Source organism: Rhinatrema bivittatum, chromosome 4 (genome assembly GCF_901001135.1).
Source record: "Rhinatrema bivittatum chromosome 4, aRhiBiv1.1, whole genome shotgun sequence".
Taxonomy (NCBI): Eukaryota; Metazoa; Chordata; class Amphibia; order Gymnophiona; family Rhinatrematidae; genus Rhinatrema; species Rhinatrema bivittatum.
In genome coordinates, this window is record NC_042618.1 from 20,927,373 (window position 1) to 20,951,513 (window position 24,141).

At 44.9% G+C, this 24,141-nt stretch overlaps 1 protein-coding gene across 1 annotated transcript in view; it reads right to left on the minus strand.

Annotated features, from left to right (window-relative positions):
• The window catches only part of TRIP11 (thyroid hormone receptor interactor 11), a 146,689-nt gene that overhangs the window by 11,072 nt on the left and 111,476 nt on the right, over positions 1-24,141 (minus strand). Inside the window, exon 16 of the mRNA XM_029597808.1 lies at positions 19,487-19,586. Within this exon, the coding sequence (XP_029453668.1) occupies positions 19,487-19,586 (100 nt within the window). The remainder of the gene's footprint in view (positions 1-19,486; positions 19,587-24,141) is intronic.

Genomic DNA, 24,141 nt, shown 5'->3' on the forward strand with positions numbered 1-24,141 from the left:
GGCCTGTAGCTTCCAGCCTCCTCTCTGCTCCCACTCTTGTTAAGTGGGACCACCACCACTCCCATTGTTAAGGATCTACTGAACATATTCTATATATGAACGGTATTGTATTAAAGGTTTACCTATGAAAGGTTTTGACACTAATGTTTATAAGATATTGTATGGGACCCTGGATAAAATGCTTAAACATGAAAAGGATTGGTTGGCAGACCTAGGATGTACTATAGATGAAGACGATTGAAGACAATTGGGGTAGTATAAGGTGGCAAGTATGTAAGTCTTCAATTGCTGTTTCTCTAATTCAGAACATATATAAAATATATTTTAGATGGTACTATAACCTAGTCAAATTAAAGACCTTATTTCCAAATTTGTTTGGCCTGTGTTGGAGAGACTCTAGACTCCAAAGGACAAGGGACATATCTGGTGGACCTGTTCCCACATTATAAGTTATTGGGACATGATACAGTCTTTAAGGAAATAACATTTTGAAGGTGAGAAAGCCGCTGGTTTTTATTTTCTCAGCTTCTGTTGAGGGGATGCTGAAAACGACAAGAGGGTCTTACTGACACAGATTTTGTTAGCAGCAAGATGCGAAACAACATTACATTATCTGAATCCTATTCCTGGGGAAGAAATCCCCAAACTGTATTAGAGCTCTTCCTGAAAAGTAACAGAAAAGCAAATTATTTTGATCATTTATGAGTCTAAAATATAGTGCATTACCGAGCTGAACTATGCCAACATTCAGCATGGACCGTCTGTACGCCAGACATTTACAACTTGTCTCTGATAATCTGTTAACCATTTATGGCAATTCAGAAAAGTGTAACTGGCCTCCTTTTTGTTTTTTTCTGCCAGTATCACTTCTGCTGCCAAGTCCATAGAGAAATCCTTCAAGAGATTTGGCTAAAGCAGCTGTCTGGGAATGTATTTGGACCCTATTCAGGAAGACGTATGTTTTCTTGTGTAAATAATGTCCTGAAAAATTAAGCGCCTTGCATAAAACAAACAGCCCCTTCCCCCAAGCCTGCACTCCAAAGTGCAAGAAACTGCAAATCCTAATTCTTTTACATAAACCTTGCTTTCAAACTGAAATGCTTACAAAATGAGGTCAGGTTTGAAGCAATTAAACTCCCCCTCTCCAGGTTCACTCAGACTTCAGCTAATGCCTCCTCCGAGCAGCATTCCTGCCTTATAAGAGCTGAGATGTGCTGTAAATTTACAGCTTTCTAAGGTCGCATCCACACTGGTAAGAACCCTTTTGTCCCACCCCACCTGCAACAAAATCTTACGTGCACTGGAATAAATTTGGCTATACTAGGCATACTTCTAGCTTCTCCTTATGGGCAAGGAAAACTGGATGAGAGAAGAGGAAATAAATGGGTGAAGCACCCGGAAAAACTGTGGAAGCACACTGGCAGCTCTCATTTTACCTTTCCCGAATCCATGCCTCTTTCCATTTCCTCAAACATCTGCGTTCAATGCCCCTGATTGGTGGGTATGGGAAAGACTCTTTCCTACACAAAGGTGAAGTTTCAAACCCTTCTCCTTCTCTAGCGTGGGCCATCTCCTCTCTCTCTTCTAGGCCAACTGTTCACCATTTGCTGGAAAAATGGCGAAGTGTGGCATGGTCACGCCTGGCGCATTATAGAGCCATTTTCCCCACAGGCTCCTAGTTTGTTCATCTGATGACAAAATGTGCAGAGTGGGAAGAGAGACCAAGTTAAAGAACAGAGGTGCTGTGATTAAAAGGACATTTGTTTCTGCTTCAAACGACATTTTGGAAAACCAAAAGTATCTATGGGGGAAATTCAGTCCACGTGGTTGCAAACTACGTCAGTTATTTGACTGCTGCACTTTACACAAAATTTTCAAAGGGAAACCACACAGGTACCATCACTTTGAAAATTTGTGCAAAGGGCACCTATATATTTGGTACCTGCTCTTTTGTGTGGGAGGCTGACAGTGGGAAAATAGCACAGGTACTTTTTTAGACCCACACTAATTTCCTCCTCTGACCTAAACACAGCCCTAGAACTCTGCATGCATATTTTAGCTACTTCAAAGGCAATCTTCAGACAAACCAGTTTATCCAAGCAAATCGCTATTTACCATTTCAGAAAGTGCCCTCAAAGGACACAGCTCTTCCTGAGTGTAACTGGCAGGAATGTGGGTAGGTGACATGAGTGCCAGTGTTAAATAAATGCAAGACAGGAACAGAGTTACTATTACAGATTCTGTCACATAAGCTCTTACCCATGTACTTTTGTGTTCACAGCTTCTAATTCTTTTTCTTTGGACAATCAGAACTAAAGCTGAGATCCTGACACAACTACCAAGGAATTTGTCACCTTATTTTATATCTCCCCACCCCCAACAAACCTAATCTGGTCATTGCAATGACAGTCTTGGCTCAGAGGGGCCACACACCAGGGCTCTTTCCAGAAGCCTGCAATCATAGACGCTGAATTCAATCACCAAGTGTCATCTGAGTGATGACCACCACTCCCCTCTCCCAGCCAGAGAGTTTTCAACACTACCTCTACAGCATCCCCAGTCCCAGCTCACCCAGGGAACAGAAAATCCAACTCTGGGTTCAAACTGTGGACCTTCTGCACGGCAGCGTCCAGCACTTGCCACCAGACGGCCTTACTCACAGCTTATCATTATTACAGTCGCATGTGGAGAAAGAATGGTCCATGTGAACTATTCTGAAAATATTCAGAGGATCATTTTCAAACATAGCACAAGTTACATCAGTTTTCAAAGTAAACTTACGTGCATAAGTTTGCTTTAAAACTTCTCTCACCACCTGCACAAGTTAATCTGCTATTTGGTGCACACAATCAAATTTTATAAAGCAAATTCAAACTCCTCCCCAACTCTGGCCCCAGGAATGCCTCCACTCAGTCTGGGTAAACCTCCGTAAGAACAGGACATACGCACATAAGTGATGTAGCTTATTGGGCAGGCAAAAGGCCAGTGATGTGCAGAAGTCCCTTTGAAAAATTATGCCTAAAAGGAGAAAATACTATGAGTTGGAAATGTCAAAAAAGCAAAGGTGCTCACCTCTAACGAGAAAATGTCCTTTATTTAGTCCTGCACTACCAGCCAGACAAATGGGTTATTTTCACCTACCATAGACAATATCACAGCTACTTACATGTAGTGCAGTCCAAAATATTCCTCAGTATTCTAGTAACAAAGAACTAAATACATTACAATCAGTAATAAATAAAAACTTGAAACAAAATTCAAAACCAGATCCTCTGACAACCACCTCTCCATTAAATAGGAGACAGGTTATAAACATGGATAAAATGTACACATACCTCATAAGTTTTCTGTGAATAAGTATTTCTGATCATAAATATGACCTGAAAAAAGCACTTCCTTAACCATCCCACGGACCAACTTCCACAGAGGGTCCTGGACTGATGTAGCAGGACTAAAGGAAAGGAAATTAATAGGTAAGAAAAATTTCTCCTTCCTTTTCATCTTGCTACACCCGTCCAGGCAAGTGAAGTACCAAAACCAACTAGTCTGGGAGGGAGGAAGGGCTGGCTTCTTTACATCACCTCCAAGGGCTCTCTCTTTCTTAGCCCAAACATCCATATGTTAATCCAGTACTTGATGAAACAATGCAAAGGTGACCAAGTAGCCGCTTTACAAATCCCCTCCGGAGCTATAGTCCCAGGAAACAACGGAAGCCAATCCAATATGGCAGTGTGTAGCAACCAGAAGTAAAAAGATCGGTAAAAGGCAAAGATTCTTTATTATCACAGTGTGTAGGACCGACTCTGGCCGAGTTTCACTCTATTCATTGAGGTGCCTCAGGGGCTACTATAATTATAAAACATATATATTAAACATTTAAAAATATTAAATGATGCATGACCATCACAAAAACATAAATAATAAATAAATGTTTCCATTTATACTAATCATAACAGAAAAGAAGCACTGCTTGTCAACAAGGAGTAAAAAGAGAATTGAATGTGATTTTTACAACATTTTTTTGAGAATACACGAACAAATCAACACAGGTATACAATGATGCATTTTATATAAGTTTTCTGTATACACCAGTATTTAACCACTATTCAGAACACTTCAGATGTTTGTGTACATTTTTATGTGTATGTATTGGAGAAATTACTTACCTGATAATTTCGTTTTCCTTAGTGTAGACAGATGGACTCAGAACCAATGGGTATAGTGTGCTCCTGATAGCAGTTGGAGACGGATCAGATTTCAATCTGACGTCAGCCCTAGTACATATACCCCTGCGAGATGCCATGCTATTCAGTATTCTCTTCGAAAAGCAATTGTGGATATATGTGTGACTGCATAACTTGATTAACCTGCATAACTTGAACTGGTTGATGTGGTTATAGCTGGAGACCGCCAGTGTACGCAACCGAAAAACGCCGACACCCGGTAGGTATGGGTGTCCTAATTAGAGGAAAGCTTGGCTTACCTGTGTGTCTTGTTCTTGGGGATTGTCCCCAGCCGAGGGCGGGATGCTGAGTCCATCTGTCTACACTAAGGAAAACAAAATTATCAGGTAAGTAATTTCTCTATTTCTTAGCATGTAGCAGATGGACTCAGGAAAAATGGGATGTACAAAAGCTACTCCCGAATCAGGTGGGAGGCTGCCCGTGGCCCACTTAGTACTGCCCTTGCAAATGCTGTGTCCTCCCGAGCCTGAACATCCAGGCAGTAAACCTGGAGAAGGTGTGAATGGAGGACCATGTCGCCACCTGACAGATCTCGGCGGGTGACAGCATCTTGGTTTCCACCCAAGACACTGCCTGGGCTCTAGTGGAATGGGCCTTGACTTGTAGAGGTGGAGGCTTGCCTGCTTCTACAAAGGCTGCCTTGATGACTTCTTTGATTCAGCGGGCTATGGTTGCCCACAAGGCTGCTTCCCCTTGTTTCTTCCTGCTGTGAAGGACGAAGAGGTGGTCCATCTTTCGTACGGATTCTGACTTTTCCAGGTATCTGTTTAGGAATCTGCCGATGTTAAGATGGCGAAGGTGGTGAGATTCCTCCGAGTCCTTATGCTCATCTGGCGATGGTAGCGAGATGGTTTGGTTTAGATGGAAGTGAGAAACCACTTTTGGTAGGAAGGAGGAGACCGTACGTAGCTGTATGGATCCCGGTGTGAACCTGAGGAACGGTTCTCGACAGGTCAGTGCTTGGGGATGCGGCAGGCCGAACAGACTGCCACTAGAAATGCAGTCTTCAAAGTTAGTAGTCGGAGGGACAGGCCGCGGGTGGGTCTGAAGGAGGCTCCTGCTAGGAAATCTAAGACTAGATTGAGATTCCATAAGGGTACCGGCCACTTTAGGTGTGGTCGGATCTACTTGACCCCTTTCAGGAAGCGGGAGACGTCCAGCTGAGAGGCTAGGCTTCCACCCTCCACCTTGGCTCTGTAGCAGGCCAACACAGCCACCTGTACTTTGATGGAGTTGAGCGACAACCCCTTCTGTAGGCCGTTCTGCAGGAATTCCAGAATCATGAGGATTTTGACGGTAAGATGTCACGGTCTTCACACCAGGCTTCGAATATTCTCCATATTTGTATGTAGGTTAGAGATGTGGAAAACTTGCATGCTCAGAGCAGAGTGTCAATCACCACCCCCCGAGTATCTGCTCTTCTTCAGGCGTGTCCTCTCATGGCTAGACCGTAAGAGAATAGAGTTGGGTCTCGTGGAGGATCGGGCCTTGTTGGAGCAGATCCCTGCGTGGAGGGTAGAGGGGAGAGGGCTCCCTGTCAGTAGTCTTCGCATGTCTGCGTACCACGGCCTTTTTAGCCAGTCCGGGGCCACTAGAAGAACTGGTCCCCTGTGGTGTTCTATCCTGCAGGTAATCCCGCCCAGTAGCGGCCACGGAGGGAAAGCATATAGCAGGACTTCCTGTGGCCAGATCTGGATGAGGGCATCGATCCCTTGGGATTGTGGGTCCTGTCTGCAACTGAAGAAGTTGGGAACTTGGGTGTTGGACCAGGTTGCCGGGAAGTCCATGGCTGGAGTTCCCCAGCGGTTTACTATCAACTGGAAGGCTGTGGCCGACAACCTCCATTCCCTTGGTTCTAGACTTTCTCTGCTGAGGTAGTCCGCAGTGATGTTGTCTTTTCCCACGATGTGGACGGCTGAGATCTCTTGTAGGTTTGATTCCACCCACTCCATTAGGGGTTCTATTTCCAGGGACACCTGTTGGCTTCTGGTTCCTCTCTGTCTGTTGATGTAGGCCACTGTTGTGGCGTTGTCCGACATGACTGACTGATTCGCCCTGGAGTCTGTGACTGAACCGCAGGCAGGCTAGCCTGACTGTCCGTGCTTCCAGTCGGTTGATGTTCCATCCCAACTCTTCCTTGTCCCATTGCCCCTGGGTGGTCAGTTCTTGGCAGTGGGCTCCCCACCCTCGTAGACTCGCATCCGTGGTGAGCAGGATCCAGGTCGGTGGGGATAGCCTTACTCAGGTGGTCTTCTTGTAGCCACCATTGTAGCTGGGTTCGAACCTCCTCCGGGTGCTGTAGTCGAACGGAGTAGTTCTGGGACATCGGATTCCATCGTGACAGCAGGGAACGCTGTAGGGGCCGCATGTGCGCTCTTGCCCATGGGACCACTTCCAGTGTGGATGACATGAGGCCGAGGACTTGGAGATAGTCCCACCCCTTGAGGCGAAGACTGATTAACAGGTTTCGCAACTGGTTCATAAGCTTTGTTCTTCTTGTAGGAGTCAGAATAACCTTGTCTTATCTAGTGTCAAACCTGACTCCCAGGTAATTCCAGAGATTGGGAGGGCTGCAGACAGCTCCTGTTTGTGTTGACCACCCACCTGAGGTTCTCCAGTAGACAGTTTTGACTCTGTTGGTTGCCTGATGGTTTTCCTCTGGGGATTTTGCTCTGATCAGCCAATCGTCCAGATATGGGTGTACGAGGATTCCTTCTTTCCGCAGTGTCGTCGCCACTACAACCATGATTTTGGTGAACGTTCGGGGAAATGTAGCTAGCCCGCAGGGTAGTGCCCGGAACTGGTAGTGGTGGTCCAGGATCGCGAAGCGTATGCTTATGCTCATGGTGGACCGGGATGGGTAGGTAGGCTTCTGACAGATCCAGAGATGTGAGGAATTCTCCCAGCTGTATTGCTCTTATGACAGAGCGTAGGGTTTCCATGCAGAAGTGAGGGACCTTCAGGTGACGGTTGACAGACTTGAGATACAGGATGGGTCGGAACATACCCTCTTTCTTGGGAACGATAAAATAGATGAAATAGTGACCAGTATTATGTTGTTGCATGGGCACCGGTGTTATGGCCTTTAAGGCGAGCAATTTGGTCAGTGTGGTTTCCACTGCCCTCCTTTTGGAGAAGTTATGGCAAGGAAATTTCACAAATTTGTCCGGAGGAATGTTGTGGAAGTCCAGATAATATCCCTCTCAAATGATGGTTAGGACCCACTTGTCCGAAGTTCTCGACCCATCTTTGGTAGAATAGGGCAAACCTGCCCCCTATGGCTTCTTCCTGTGGATGGCTGACTGATTTTCATTGTGGGGTGCGGCTAGGGCCTGGGCCAGAGCCGGCTCCCCTTCTGCTGTGTTTGTTCCGAAAGGATTGGCCCCTGCCTGCGGGGCGAGATGCTTGATATGTATTTTTGTATGGTTTGAAGCACTGTGATCCCCTGCCCTTAGATGTTCAGGGGGCGGGGCGCTGGCTTCTCTTGTTCTTGTCCTCCGGTAGCCGCGGTACTGGGGATTCGCCCCATTTGTCGGCTAACTTTTCCAGTTCGCTTCCGAACAGGAGGGTTCCCTTAAAGGGCAATCTCGTGAGTCTTGTCTAGGAAGCCGCGTCAGCTGACCAGCTTCAGAGGCAGAGTTGCCTTCTGGCTGCCACCACAGATGAGACGCCTCTGGCTGCAGTGCGCACCAGGTCAGAGGTCGCATCCGTGAGGAATGATACTCCTGGTTCTAGTGCTTCGACGGGTGTGGTGGCGTTTCTGATCTTTGATAAACAAGCGCATGTCACCACGGCGCAGCAAGCCTGTAGCGACATAGCTGATACATCGAATGACAGAGTATGGATTCCAGACGTCTGTCCTGGGCATCCTTGAGTGCCACTCCTCCTTCGACTGGGATGGTGGTGCGCTTAGTGACTGCGCAGACCATGGCATCCACTTTGGGGAATGCCAGGAGATCTTTTACCGCGGGGTCCAGGGGGGTACGTGGCTGCCAGGGTCTGCCCCCCTTTGAACATGGCCTCTGGAGAGTCCCATTCCAGGTCAATCAGCTGTTGGACAGCTTGCAGCAAAGGGAAATGGCGGGAGGCCTGACGGAGTCCCTCGAGAAGGGGGTTCGTCTTTGGTTCCCCTGTAGCACTTGTGCCTGGGATAGCGAGCTCTTTCAAGCTATCCGCCACGAGGTCTGAAAGCTAGTCTTTGGCAAAGAACCGCCTCATGGTTCGGTAGGGTTCCATTCCTGGAGGGATTTCTCCTTCCTCCAGGGACCCTCAATCGAGGTGTCCGTGTCCCCAAAGCTGGGGCTTTGGGGTGGGCGATGCACTTCTCTGGGTTTAGAGAGTCCCGGGACGTTAGGGTCCTCTGGGGAAGGCTGTGGCTGTGTCATCGTAGGCACCAGTTGCATGTGGACGAAGGTATGTAGGCCTTTGAAGAATTCTATCCAGGAGAAAGATGCTGGGTCTAAATTGAGAGGCATAGCGTCCCCGGGAAGCCCTGTTTGAGGGAGGCTCCCGCTGGGAGTAGCGAGGTCCAGTGTACTGTCGGTGGAACCGGATCCCCGTACTGGCTGGGGAAGACCTTGGGCTAGATCACCCAGGGCCTCCTTGCACTGTATGCACAAGGCCGTGGCCTCTTCGTGCTGCGCCGCTCTAATGTGGCATGCTGGGCAAAGGCCCTGGACCTTAAGCTTCTTGTCCGGTGGTGCCATGGTTTGTGTGCACCGAAAGAAACACCTGTTTGTGCATTCAAGCGTTCACCGGGAGGCTGAGATATGCGCTCGGGACGCACCGAAGTTGTGCGTGTAGGTCAGATGCGCGCGCAGAGAGATGCGCACACCGCTCTGCACACGGGGTTTTGCTTATGCGCCCGGCACAGTTGAGCACATGGCTGAGCGCCCGGTGCCCTTGCGTGCGTTGCTGAACTTATGTGCGTGCCGGTGTGCACACAAGTGATTTTTTGTGAGCATGGCTCGCCTCTGTGCGCACAGAACGAATCGGCGGACAGGGTGGCGATCAAATGGAAATGGCGACGGCAACCATGCGGGCAATATGGTGACCACCTCGGAGGGTCTCCAAGTGGGAGGGACCTCTTATCGAACCGGGGTCTAGGCCTGGTAGGGCTGATCAACCCGTAGCACTTACGCCGGCTGGCTATCTGTGCGGCTATTTGAGCCTCTGAGATCGGAGACTTAAGAAGTTTTCTACCTTACCTTGTCTCGGCGTTTCCCGGTCTCGTTCCGGGCGGTCTCCGGCTTCGGGGGGAGAGGGAAAATACCTTCACCGCCGCGCTCAAATCTGCACCTGCTGCCTCTCAGCCGCACCCGATGCCGGGGGTTAAATCCACGCCGGGAACCGGCTGCCGGACCGAGGCCTTCCTCTGAGGGATTGCGGAAATCACCTCCGGAATCTCGACTGAGGGAGGGACCCGTGGGTATCACCACAGGAGAGCGGGGCTTGTCTGTAGAGGTAAGTTTTCTTCTTTGTTTTGGATTTCTTTGGTTAGAATACTGAGCGAGTGTGGTTAGAATACTGAGCAAGCGTGTATAGAGTCCCAAACTGCTATGGAGACGGAAAATACTGAAGAGCATGGCATCTCGCAGGGGTATATGTACTAGGGCTGACGTCAGATTGAAACCTGATCCGTCTCCAACTGCTATCAGGCGCACATTGGTCCTGAGTCCATCTGCTACACGGTAGGACATTGTTAATTTTAGTTGTGTGTCATTATGTGTCTTATAATTTATATTTAAATTTGATTATTTATTATTTATGTTTTTGTGATGTCATGCATCATTTAATTTTTTTAAATGTTTAATATATATGTTTTATAATTATAGTAGCCCCTGAGGCAGCTCAATGAATAGAGCAAAACCCGGCCAGAGTCGGTCCTACACACTGTGATAATAAAGAATCTTTGCCTTTTACCGATCTTTCTACTTCTGGTTGCTACACTCCGGAGCTATAGCTTCGGCCCAGGAAGAAGACTGACTGCCAAAAAGAATTCAAAAATATATCTTAGAGGTGTCTGATGGATATACAAAAATCTCAAAAACCTGTTCACGCTCGTAACCTGGGTGACATTCTTCCTACTAAACTATCATTTCGGCCACAAATTAAACAGGTTGTATAATCTTATAAGCTACAAATGCTTTGCCACCTGCATCCATTTTTAAATGGAAGTGATGTGAAGACAGTGATACATTCCCATGGTAATGTCAACAGTCTATATATTAGTTTGCCTCTTAACACGACATGCGCACTCCAATGTATTCAAAACTCTGCAGCATGAATTGCGGCGGGAATTTCAATCTCCCAGCATATAAAACTTTACTTGTTAAAGTATCACTGGTAACCCATTACCTGGAGAATTAGATTTAGAGTGTCTCCTGGCATTTAAGGGCATTAATGGCCTGGTCTCGAATTGTCTTAATTCTGTTTTGAAACTATACCAACCTACTCGGATTTTAAGATCAAGTTCACAAATGTCAATGGCTGTTCATCTTTTAAAGTTATTCGACTAGATGAATCACAATATAGGCTCTTCTAAGTTCAGAAACCTTTGGTCTGGAATTCACTACCAAACTGAAAATTGGTTGCCTGAAAATTGGTAAAGACTCTTTCAATAGGCTTTTAATATATCAGGGTAGTAATGTGAAGAATCAATCTGATGATTGGAAGTCTCTTTGCAAAAACAATATGGGAATGGTCAAGTGCAAGGGATCTTTAGATTTCAGGTAGCACGATGATTGTGCATAAGTGAGTCGTTGTTTAATGTTTTAATGCTGTGTCTTTATGTGTTTTAACTGTAAACCGCCTAGAAATGTTGATAGGCGGTTAATACATTTCTAAATAAACTGTCTGTGGAAAAAGCCGGGAGACAAACAGTACGATTCATAATGAAAGAGCCCTGTATAATTAAGGATTTACAATCAGAAACTTCAGGTATGGCACCTCTTGTAATCCATAAGGCCTCAGTTTTGGAAATGTTTAAAATCAGGTTATTCTTTGAAATCTACCAATTATTACTGAACAGACAAACCTCAAATTTTCTGTACTGTGCCCCTTAAACTCACATTGGGACTGATGCAGTACATAAGAACATGCCATACTGGGTCAGAACAAGGGTCCATCAAGCCCAGCATCCTGTTTCCAACAGTGGCCAATCCAGGCCATAAGAACCTGGCAAGAACCCAAAAACTAAGTCTATTCCATGTTACCATTGATAGTAATAGCAGTGGCTATTTTCTAAGTCAACTCAATTAATAGCAGGTAATGGACTTCTCTTCCAAGAACTTATCCAATCCTTTTTTAAACACAGCTATACTAACTGCACTAACCACATCCTCTGGCAACAAATTCCAGAGTTCAATTGTGCGTTGAGTGAAAAAGAACTTTCTCTGATTAGTTTAAATGTGCCACATGCTAACTTCATGGAGTGCCCCTAGTCTATTATCCGAAAGAGTAAACAACCGATTCACATCTACCCGTTCTAGACATCTCATGATTTTAAACACCTCTATCATATCCCCCTCAGCCGTCTCTTCTCCAAGCTGAAAAGTCCTAACCTCTTTAATCTTTCCTCATAGGGGAGCTGTTCCATTCCCCTTATTTTGGTAGCCCTTCTCTGTACCTTCTCCATCGCAACTATATCTTTTTTGAGATTCGGCGACAGAATTGTACACAGTATTCAAGGTGCGGTCTCACCATGGAGCAATACAGAGGCATTATGACATTCTCCATTTTATTCACCATTCCCTTTCTAATAATTCCCAACATCGTTTGTTTTTTTGACTGCCACAGCACACTGAGCTGACGATTTCAATGTGTTATCCACTATGACGCCTAGATCTCTTGGGTGGTAGCACCTAATATGGAACCTAACATTGTGTAACTATAGCATGGGTTATTTTTCCCTATATGCTATATGTTCTATGTAATGGCAGTGCCAAAAGTTCTGTATAATGACACTGTCAAAAAGTTTTAGTTATCTGTAAACCGATACGATGTGCAAACGGCTATCGGTATATAAAACCTATAAATAAATAAATAATAAATATGCATCACCTTGCACTTATCCACATTAAATTTCATCTGCTATTTTGATGCCCAATTTTCCAGTCTCACAAGGTCTTCCTGCAATTTATCACAATCTGCTTGTGATTTAACTACTCTGAACAATTTTGTATCATCTGCAAATTTGATTATCTCACTCGTCGTATTTCTTTCAAGATCATTTATAAATATATTGAAAAGTAAGGGTCCCAATACAGATCCCTGAGGCACTCTGCTGCCCACTCCCTTCCACTGAGAAAATTGTCCATTTAATCCTACTCTCCGTTTCCTGTCTTTTAACCAGTTTGTAATCCACGAAAGGACATCGCCACCTATCCCATGACTTTTTATTTTTCTTAGAAGCCTCTCATGAGGAACTTTGTCAAACGCCTTCTGAAAATCCAAGTACACTACATCTACTAGTTCACCTTTATCCACATGTTTAATAACTCCTTCAAAAAAGTGAAGCAGATTTGTGAGGCAAGACTTGCCTTGGGTAAAGCCATGCTGAATTTGTTCTATTAAACCATGTCTTTCTATATGTTCTGTGATTTTGATGTTTAGAACACTTTCCACTATTTTTCCTGGCACTGAAGTCAGGCTAACTGGTCTGTAGTTTTCTGGATCACCCCTGGAGCCCTTTTTAAATATTGGGGTTACATTAGCTATCCTCCAGTCTTCAGGTACAATGGATGATTTTAATGATAGGTTACACTACAATAGACTAATAGGTCTGAAATTTCATTTTTTAGTTCCTTCAGAACTCTGGGGTGTATATCATCCGGTCCAGGTGATCTACTACTCTTCAGTTTGTCAATCAGGTCTACCACATCTTCTAGGTTCACCGTGAATTGGTTCAGTCCATCTGAATCATTACCCATGAAAACCTTCTCCAGTACGGGTACCTCCCCAATATCCTCTTCAGTAAACACCGAAGCAAAGAAATCATTTAATCTTTCCACGATGGCCTTACCTTCTCTAAGTGCCCCTTTAACCCCTTGATCATCTAATGGTCCAATTGACACCCTCACAGGCTTTCTGCTTCGGATATGTTTAAAAATTTTTACTGTGAGGTTTTGCCTCTACGGCCAACTTCTTTTCAAATTCTCTCTTAGCCTGTCTTATCAATGTCTTACATTTAACTTGCCTACGTTTAATGCATTATCCTATTTTCTTCATTTGGATCCTTCTTCCAATTTTTGAATGAAGATCTTTTGGCTAAAATAGCTTCTTTCACCTCCCCTTTTAACCATGCCGGTAATTGTTTTGCCTTCTTTCCACCGTTCTTAATGTGTAGAATACATCTGGACTGTGCTTCTAGGATGGTTTTTTTTTTGTTTTTTGGTTTTTTTAACAATGACCATGCTTCTTGCACACTTTTTTACTTTTGTAGCTGCTCCTTTCAGTTTTTTTCTAACTATTTTTCTCATTTTATCAAAATTTCCCTTTTGAAAGTTTAGCACGAGAGCCGTGGATTTGCTTATTGTCCCCCTTCCAGTCATTAATTCAAATTTGATCATATTATGATCACTATTGCCAAGCGGCCCCACTACCATTACCTCACCAAATCCTGTGCTCCACTGAGAATTAGCTCTAAAATTGCTCCCTCTCTCGTCGGTTCCTGAACCAATTGCTCCATAAAGCTATCATTCATTCCATCCAGGAACTTTATCTCTCTAGCGGGTCCCGATGATACATTTACCCAGTCAATATTGGGGTAATTGAAGTCTCCCATTATTACCGCACTACCAATTTAGTTAGCTTCCCTAATTTCTCTTAGCATTTCACTGTCTGTCTCACCATCCTGACCAGGTGGACAGTAGTATACTCCTATCACTATAGTCTTCCCCGACACACATGGGATTTCTACCCATAAAGATTCAATTGTGCATTTAGTCTCATGCAGGATGTTTATCCTGTTGGACTCTATGCCATCCCGGACATAAAGCGCCACACCGCCTCCCAGGTGCTCCTCTGTCATTGCGATATAATTTGTACCCCGGTATAGCACTGTCCCATTGGTTGTCCTCCTTCCACCATGTTTCTGAGATGCCAATTAAGTCTATGTCATCATTCACTTCTATACATTCTAATTCTCCCATCTTACTTCTTAGACTTCTGGCATTAGCATACAAACATTTCAAAGTTTGTTTTTTTGTTTGTATTTTCATTCTGCTTTTTAATTGAACTGAGAATAAACTACCTTTTCAAGGATTTTCCCCCAAGGTGGACAGATTTGAAATAGGTTGTGAAACAGTGTCCCTGAAACTCCTCTTTAAATTGTGCTGTATCTGGCCTAGTCCACCTTAAAAAGCTTAGACAGACAGGTAGCTCTGAAGTAAGTTCCCTTCAGAGCAGAAATACAAGCTTAGGCCAAGGGGAGAAGAGACAGGCCCCGGGTCTCCAGGAGAAGGCAGCTCCTGTAATACTGCTGACCTGAATGTAAAAGTGTCTTTGGTTATGTTGCTGAAGGTAAGCAGTTTGAGTTCTGTACTACTAGTTATGTTATAAATAAGAGAAAGCTGGAGCTCTGTGTGTGTTCCATGTCTTCAGCCAAAGAGTGCTTGGCTATGCTACGTAGGTCTATAACTGGAGGGAAGACTTACAGGTAAGTTACCCTTTTTTTTTTTTTTTTTTTTATAATTGGATAAACCAGGGCTTGTTTTAATAATCCAATATAAAATACTAACTTTGGTTCATAATCTAGTGCACAATGATGCATCTCTATGGTTAAATGCCACACTTCATCTTTACAAGCTCATAGGACAACTATGATCTACAAAAAACTTGCTTGACATTCCAACAACTAAAATAGCTCATCTGGACATCACTCGGAGGAGAGCCTTTTCGGTTGCAGGACCTAACTTGTGAAATTCCATGCCGGATCACGTATGTGAGACTGCATCCTCTAAGTTGTTTAAAAAGCCATTAAAAACTTTTCTTTTTGAAAAGGCATTCAGGACTTAAAAGGCCTCTTCCAAAGCAAGAATGAAATATCATCAAATAATTACTCCATTCAGCATTTGTGTTATATGTGTAAACATTTCCTGAGCAATTATTTAATGTTTTGTAAATCTATTTGTTCATTATCAGGCAGATTCAGTAAACTGCGCGGGACAGCTGGCACTCCGAGGCGAGCACCCGCTCTCCTGACGCGCGCCCAGGTCACTCTCCTAGGCGCACGATTCTCTATGCAAATGAGGGCCCGCGGTAAAAAGGAGGCGCTAGGGACACTATTGGCAGAAGCGGCGGCTGTCAGCGGGTTTGACAGCCGACGCTTGATTTTACCTGCGTCGGTTGTCAAACCCGCTGACAGCCATGGGTTCGGAAAACGGACGCCGGCAAAATTGAGCGTCTGTTTTCCAACCCATGGGCCGCAGGCAAATTTTTATTTATTTTTTTTTATTTTTGGGGCCTCTGACTTAATATTGCTATGAGATGTGGTACCTGTGCTGTTCATAACATTGGAAAAGGTCTGTGGATTGCACCTGCACATCTGGGCTCCTCCTGGGGACCATTTATGCTACTGCAAATGGATTTTATTGTTTTGCCAAGTACTACACTGGAAGTATATTTTATATTTTGCATGTATGTTTACTGGGTAGAATGACGTGTTTCCTGCGGCTAAGGTTGTCCGGGCACTTATATTTCCACACATTGATTACTGTAATGGTTTCTATATAGGCTTGCCTAAATGTTATATTCAGCCCATACAGTTATTATTAAATTCTGCTGCCAGGCTAGTTTCCAATTCAAAACGTTTTGAGAGGATTTCACCAGTTTTGTGTAATCTTAACTGGTTGCCAGTTCATGAACGGATTGTTTTCAAAATAGGGATGATAGTTTTCAAACTTCATACATCCAATTCCCCTTATTGGTTTAATGCACTTTTGAGGATCCATAAACCTGCTAGATGCTTGAGATCGTCACAGTTGAATTTGCTGGAGGTTCCTTCAGTCCGTCAGGCTCGTTTATTCATCACTAGAGAGACATCTTTTTCAATAGCGGCACCCTGTCAATGGAATCTTATTCCTTTGGATTTAAGATCTCTTGAAGATGTCAAGAAATTTAAAACATCTTTCAAAGAATTTTTGCTTGCCCGTGCGTTTAATGTTTAAAATTGCGGAGAGAAGTTTGCTATATGACAGCTGATGATTCAGTAATTGGTCTTATTTATGTTATTGATGTGTATTATTATTGTTATGATTCATGATTTTTGGTTTCTGTGAAACCATGTGTTTGTAATGATTTGATTTTATGTATGTAATTATGTTCATCGCCTAGGCCTTTCTGTGTTAGGCGTTTAATAAATTCTTTTAAATGAAAATGAAAATGCTGTCATTGTTGCCAAGAAATTGTTAATAGAAGTCATTCCGAGATTTGGCATTCCAGAGACTCTTGAGAGTGACAGAGGTACTCACGTCACTGAACAGGTGATGCAGGATGTGAGGAAAGTTCTGGTGATACTGTTTCTGTTGTGCACACAGACCACAGGCTTCATAGAGTGCCTGAACCAGACACTGAAGAATAAATTAGCCAAGTTTACCCATGAGACTTCTCTGAAATGGCACAATGCTCTCCCCTTAGCTCTTATGAGTATGAGAAACATGCCAAATCGTAAGCATGGACTAACTCCCCATGAGAATTTCATGGGAAGGCCCATGCCGGTACCATCCATGCCAAAAATGCCTGTGGACATAGACTTTGCCCACGATGAATTGATCCTACCATTTTGTCTCTCAAACTCCCACATCCAACCAAAAGACAAAGGCAACTAATCTGTTCAATAAGTTATATTTTATACCCATTACAAAACTAATAACCCTCTTAATTCAACACAGAAGTATTTCTGGTTAAACATTCAGAACTTCGTAATGTATTAATTGAAAACTTCAGTTTTCAATTAATACATTACTTATTTCTTAATACTCATTTCTTAATTGAGCTGGTTGTGTGTCAAGAAAGCCTAATCTCTTCTTACATAAATCATCTTTGTACAAATATTTTTCCAAATTCCTTTACCATTCCAAATTCCTTTCAACTAACAGCCACCAAACAACGCGCCATATCCCTAGCTGGACCCTCCTTATGGAACACAATGCCTACCCAGCTACGCCTCAAGACCTGCCCTAAGAAATTCAGACAGAACCTCAAGACTTGGCTGTTCACACACGCCTACGCATGAGCCCACTTCCGCCCACTGTCCTGCCTATTCTCCCACGCCCTGTTTGACCACACCCCCTCCCCCTCCGTCCTCCTTTACACCCCCTTCCCCTCCCCCTCTACGTCCATGACCCTTAGTTCTTGTACTTAATGCACCCCCTCCCTCCTTGTATTCTTATTGTATATATTTTATACATTTGTACTTAATTGTGTTTTGCGTTTACTGAATGTACAGCAAAAAGACCCTGGTTACCCTCCCCTCTCCCCCTCCTTTTATCAGTTACACTGTAAAGCCCTCTTGGCTATGTTCATGTTGTATGGAAACCGATGTGATGTTTTCTTAACAAATGTCGGTATACAAAAACTTTAAATAAATAAATAAATAAATAAATAAATCAATCATTTTGCTGAGTGACTGCTGAGAACAGTGTCTGCTATTACAGCATTCATAAACATATGCAGCCCTAGTTAAAGCCAGAAAACCAGGCCTGACTGTAGCTCTTGAGGACTGGAGCTGGCCAACCTGCCATACAGCATGGGAGGTAGAGTGAGTGACATGAGTTATTTGCACCACCCCATGCTAAAACACTGGGGTGGTGGGTGCAAATAACAGGGTTACTTGCAACCCCTTCCTCCCCCTCCCCTGCAATGTATATTATTATAGAGCCCTTTGAGTTGTGAATGGCTATTTGGGGTGGAGATGAGTATCTATGGAAGAGGGAACAGGGAAGACAGCAAGAAGAGAGACCTTTAAGCTAAGGGCAATTCAGATCAACCACCATCCAAGCTGCTCCATGACTAACCTGCATCTGTAAATATGTTGTGTGGGAAATGACCAGGTTTCTATTGTCTATTTTTTAAACTTAAAACAGAAAGCAATCTAATTTCTAATTAAGGCATTAAATACAGTAACTAAATACTGTTCTCTACATATATATGCTGGCTTCTGGGCTAAGCAGCCTCATCCTAACTCTTACAGCTTCCAGCCCATTCACTGCCACCAATAGGGAGATCTGAGATGGAGGTGCCATGGCCTTCACTTGCGCCTAGCTGGGGAGTATTCCCAACTTTAAATCCCTCTCCTACCATCTAGCCGAGCCATCACAGCAGTCCCCTGCTTGAGAGGCATAGATCACAATTAATCCACAATGGGCCTTCAAGCCAATTGACAGGTGCTGCTGGGACTCTGCCTGCTCCGCCCCCCTCGCCCCCCCCCCCCCTCCCATTTCTCTGCACCTGAAACTATTGAATACTATATCCCCCAAGCCCTGCTGGCCCAAACAGCAGCAACCAACTCCAGGAATGGATCATGGTCTCCTATAGCTCCGGGGCCAGTGGCTATTCCCTAAGTCAACTTGATTAATAGCAGTTAATGGACTCCTCCTCCAAGAACTTAACTGAACCTTTTTTTAAACTCGGCTACACTATATACAGACTCACACACACACACACACTCCCTATTACTCACATACACACATACCCCTTGGCTCTCATATACAAGCTCCCTGCCTCACACTCGCACATTCACGCATGTCCCTGCTCTCTCTCTCACACTCATGCACTTGCTGGACAGGAGATTCTAGTGGGGGTCTCCTATATGCTTCCCAGCCAGGATTTAAATAGTAGAACTTCAAGTGACAGAGGGCATGGGTATGACTGGTGACATCTAATCAATCCTTTCATGGCCTGACAGTGAACTTGCCTCTGCCATTCTTGCCCTGATGGCTTTTAGCCTGTTCTCCTGGATGATGTCACACATGCACTACAGACAGCTGGAACAGGTCCACAACTTAATGGCACATAAAACCTCTTGCCATCTTGACTTGCTAGGTATGCAGCCTCTGATTTATGACACGGCTGCCAACAAGAGAAGCCAGACTTGCTTATTAACATGCAATGTTATCAACAAAAACATGAGATAAGAAGGGGATTACTACTAGTTTCCCTGCTCCAGAATAAGAAAAGCTGCACGTTCCCAGTGTTCTGTTTCCCCACAAGCCTCATTGTTTAAAATATTTCTAGACACTTACCTTCCTTTTTCAGCACTTCGATTTGCTCCTCTTTGATATCCAACTGTTCGGTTAGCCTGGAGGCAGAATCTAGAGCAGCATTGGCTTCTTCCAAGCTTTCCTGGAGGGGCAGGAAAGTGAATTGATCATGCTGAAAGGTTGCATATGATACCAAAAAACTGCATCAGGCATCAACTTATTTACTTCCCAAAGGAAAACTTCACTCAAGGAGAAACTGGTTTTAGAAAAGTTGCATTATAAATCTAAGCGCAGAGTTAATAGTTCATGCCTCACAAATTTATCAGTTGCTCAAAAACCCGAGTAGTTAGCAAAGTTTGCCCTTAAGCAAGATTTTATCCAAGATTTCAATTTACAAACAAATTACTGCAAAATTTCTGCATGAAAAAAGGAAGTTAATCAAACTATCTTATTTTAGAGTCTCTTATGATTTTAACATCTTTCTTGATTGGTTGAAAAGCTTAGCAGTCTAATTAGAGTAAATTTGCCTGTCCGCATGTTACCATTTTAAGAGCCTGGCTTAAGGACACTTTAGACTGAAAAGTACTTTTATTATATTAGTCACACTGAAAAACACAAGCATTATGAAAATATCTTCAAACAAGGATAATTTCTTCCTGTAAAGTACCTTGCAATTGGTTATTTTATTTAAAAAGGTTCAAGAAACAAATACTATAGTGATTGCAGACTCTTCCCTACATTCTTGGCTGACAAGCATACCTCAAACAAAAAGGGGCTTTTCTCTCAATGCACTTCTATACAGGGCTTTAGAAATGTGCCATCCCACCCCCTCCCCCACAGGGCGGGTAAAAGTATGAGTGCTATTTCACAGGAAAGAGGGGGTGGAGTTAGTTTGTGGAGGAAACAAATGGAGAAATTACTTACCTGATAATTTCGTTTTCCTTAGTGTAGACAGATGGACTCAGGACCAATGGGTATAGTGTACTCCTGTTAGCAGTTGGAGACGGATCAGATTTCAATCTGACGTCATCCCCTAGTACATATACCCCTGCAGGAAGTGCAGTTCTTCAGTATTCTCCTCGAAAAGCTTTGTGGATATATGTGTGACTGACTGATTAACTTAATAATATGATTAACTTAAATAACTTCATAACTTGTTAGAACGTTTAAAACTTGATTAACCTGATTAACTTGAACTGGTTGATTGACTATAGCTGGAGACCACCAGTGTACTCAACTGGAAAGCGTCGACACCTGGCAAGGTGGATGCCCTAGGTAGATGAAAACATGGCTTACCCTTGATTCATTGAAAAACCATGTACAACAGCAGCCAAGGGTGGGATGCTGAGTCCATCTGTCTACACTAAGGAAAACGAAATTATCAGGTAAGTAATTTCTCCATTTCCTAGCATGTAGCAGATGGACTCAGGACCAATGGGATGTATAAAAGCTACTCCTGAACCAGGTGGGAGGCTCCCCGTGGTCCACTTAGAATTGCCCCTTGCAAATGCCGTGTCCTCCTGAGCCTGCACATCCAGACGGTAGAATCTGGAGAAGGTATGGATGGAGGACCACGTTGCCGCCCTGCAGATCTCGGCAGGTGACAGCATTCTAGTTTCTGCCCAGGATACTGCCTGGGCTCTGGTAGAATGGGCCTTGACCTGTAGAGGTGGTGGTTTTCCAGCTTCTACGTAGGCCGCCTTGATGACTTCTTTGATCCGGCGGGCAATGGTTGCCCGTGAGGCCGCTTCCCCTTGCCTCTTTCCGCTGTGAAGGACGAAAAGGTGGTCCGTCTTTCGTACTGGTTCTGACATTTCCAGGTATCTGGATAGGAGTCTGCCGATGTTGAGATGGCGTAGACTACGGGCTTCTTCCGAATTCTTCAAGCCATCCATCGTTGGTAGTGAGATGGTTTGGTTAAAGTGGAAGTGTGAGACCACTTTGGGGAGGAAGGAGGGCACCGTGTGTAGTTGGATGGACCCCGGGGTGAGTCTGAGGAACGGTTCATGGCAGGACAGTGCTTGCAGTTCCGAGATGCAGCGGGCAGAGCACACGGCCAGCAAGAACACAGTCTTTAAGGTAAACAGACGGAGGGACAGGCCTTGGAGGGGTCTGAAGGCGGATCCCGCTAGGAACTCCAAGACGAGGTTGAGGTTCCACAGAGGTACTGGCCACTTTAGTGGTGGACGGATGTGTTTGACTCCTTTCAGCAAGCGTGATACATCTGGGTGCGAGGCTATGCTGTCGCCCTTGCTCCCGGAGCCGAAGCATGACAATGCTGCCACTTGTACCTTGATGGAGTTGAGGGACAGACCCTTCTGTAGTCCATTCTGTAAGAATTCCAGGATCATGGGAACATTAGAGGAGCGTGGCTTGACGTTGTGGCCTTCGCACCAGGCCTCAAAAACTCTCCAGATCCTTATGCACATTAGAGATGTGGAGAAGTTGCGTGCTCGGAGGAGAGAATCTATTACTGCCCCCGAGTATCCGCTCTCTCTCAGGCAAGCCCTCTCAATGGCCAGACCGTAAGAGAGAATTGAGCTGGGTCCTCGTAAAGGATCGGACCTTGTTGTAGTAGGTCTCTGTTTGGAGGCTCGGGTAGTGGACTCCCTGCCAGTAGTCTTCTCATGTCTGCGTACCAGGGTCTTCTTGGCCAATCTGGAGCCACCAGAAGACCTAGTCCCCTGTGTCACCGTATCTTGTGTATGATTGCGCCCAGCAAGGGCCACGGTGGGAAGGCGTATAGCAGGGTCCCCGGTGGCCAGGTCTGTACCAGGGCATCGATCCCCTGGGACTGCGGATCCTGCCTGCGGCTGAAGTATCTGGGTACTTGAGCGTTGGATCTGCTTGCTAGAAGGTCCATGTCTGGGGTCACCCACCGATTCACTATCATCTTGAAGGCTGTGGACGACAGCTTCCATTCTCCTGGGTTTAGACTTTCCCTGCTGAGGAAGTCTGCCGTGATGTTGTCTTTCCCGGCGATGTGGATGGCGGAGATCTCCTGGAGATTTGCTTCTGCCCACGCCATCAGGAGGTCTATTTCTAGGGACACCTGTTGGCTTCTAGTTCCGCCCTGTCAGTTGATGTAGGCCACAGTCGTGGCGTTGTCCGACATCACCCTGACAGCTTTTATTTATTTATTATTTAACAGCTTTTCTATACCGACATTAAAGTACACATCATATCGGTTTACATAATAACAAAAAGGTGGAAAGTACAATAAACAGGGAATTGGGGGGAGGACAACTGATAGAGGTCCCAACAGTGAAACCTGAACAAACTAAATGAAGGAGAGAGGAGAGATTGAGGTAACAAGCTTAACAAGTGTGTGAATACACAGATTATACAATATTATTTGATTTACAAATTTACAATTGGGGCAGAAAGGGAGATTGTGTGGTCTACAGGGTTTATTTACAAAGGGAAAGGAGGGGTTACAGGAGATATTAGATTAAGTAGGTAGGGGGGCAGCAAATAGGAGGTGACAGCAATGTTAATCCGGAAAAGCCTGGTGGAAGAGCCAGGTTTTTATCTGTTTACGGAATTTCTCCTTTTTCCCTTTGATTTCTCCTTTTCACCCCAACTAGACAATTCATTTAGCTCTTAACAGTTCGATTTGTTATATTTTCCCTTTACTTATGTTGTATCCAAGTTTCTCCTCCTGTTCTATGTAAGACAATTTTTGTCACTGTTTGTTCAAGGTTGATATGTAAACCGGAGTGATAATTAACTCTGTTTTTTGAACTTCGGTATAGAAAAAGTTATAAATAAATAAAATTTGAGAGGGCATTGCTCCAAATTCCGTAAACATTTGAGAATTTGAGAGACATTGCTTTGTCTCGGAGTCTGTGGGCGAACTGCAGGCAGGCTAGTCTGACTGCCGGCGCTTCTAGGTGGTTGATGTTCCATCCCGCCTCTTCTGCGTTCCACTGTCCTTGGGCGGTTAACTCTTCGCAGTGTGCTCCCCATCCGTGTAGACTGGCATCTATCTGGTTTCTCTTCGTCTTGTCTTCCGGCAGGCATGGTAATAGGGAGTCGCCCCATTTGTTGGCCAGTTTCTCTAGTTCGCTGCCGAACAGGAGGGATCCTTTGAAGGGCATCCTTGTGAGGCACATCTTGGAAGAGGCTTCAGCCGACCAACTTCGAAGCCAGAGTTGTCTCCTGGCTGCCACTGCGGACGACACTCCTCTGACTGCTGTGCGCACTAGATCAGAGGCAGCATCAGTGAGGAATGATACTGCTGGTTCCATGTCTTCTCCCGGGGTGTTGTTTCTGGCTTGTGATAAGCAGGCACGTGTCACCACGGTGCAGCAGGCCGCAATCTGCAGGGACATGGCTGCAACTTCAAATGACTGTTTTAGGATGGCTTCCAGGCGCTGGTCATGTGCATCCTTGAGCGCCGCTCCTCCCTCCACTGGGATGGTAGTGCGCTTAGCGACCGCGCAAACTATGGCGTCCACTCTAGGGCATGCCAGAAGCTCCTTGGTCGCTGGGTCCAGGGGGTACATGGCTGACAAGGCTCGTCCCCCTTTGAATGTGGACTCCGGAGCATTCCATTCCAGGTCAACTAGCTGTTGTGCCGCCTGTAAGAGAGGAAAATGGCGCGACGTCTGGCGAAGGCCCTCCAGCAGGGGTTCGTTCTAGGCTCCCCCAAGGTGCCTTGGCCTGGGATAGCGAGTTCCGTTAGACATTGGGAT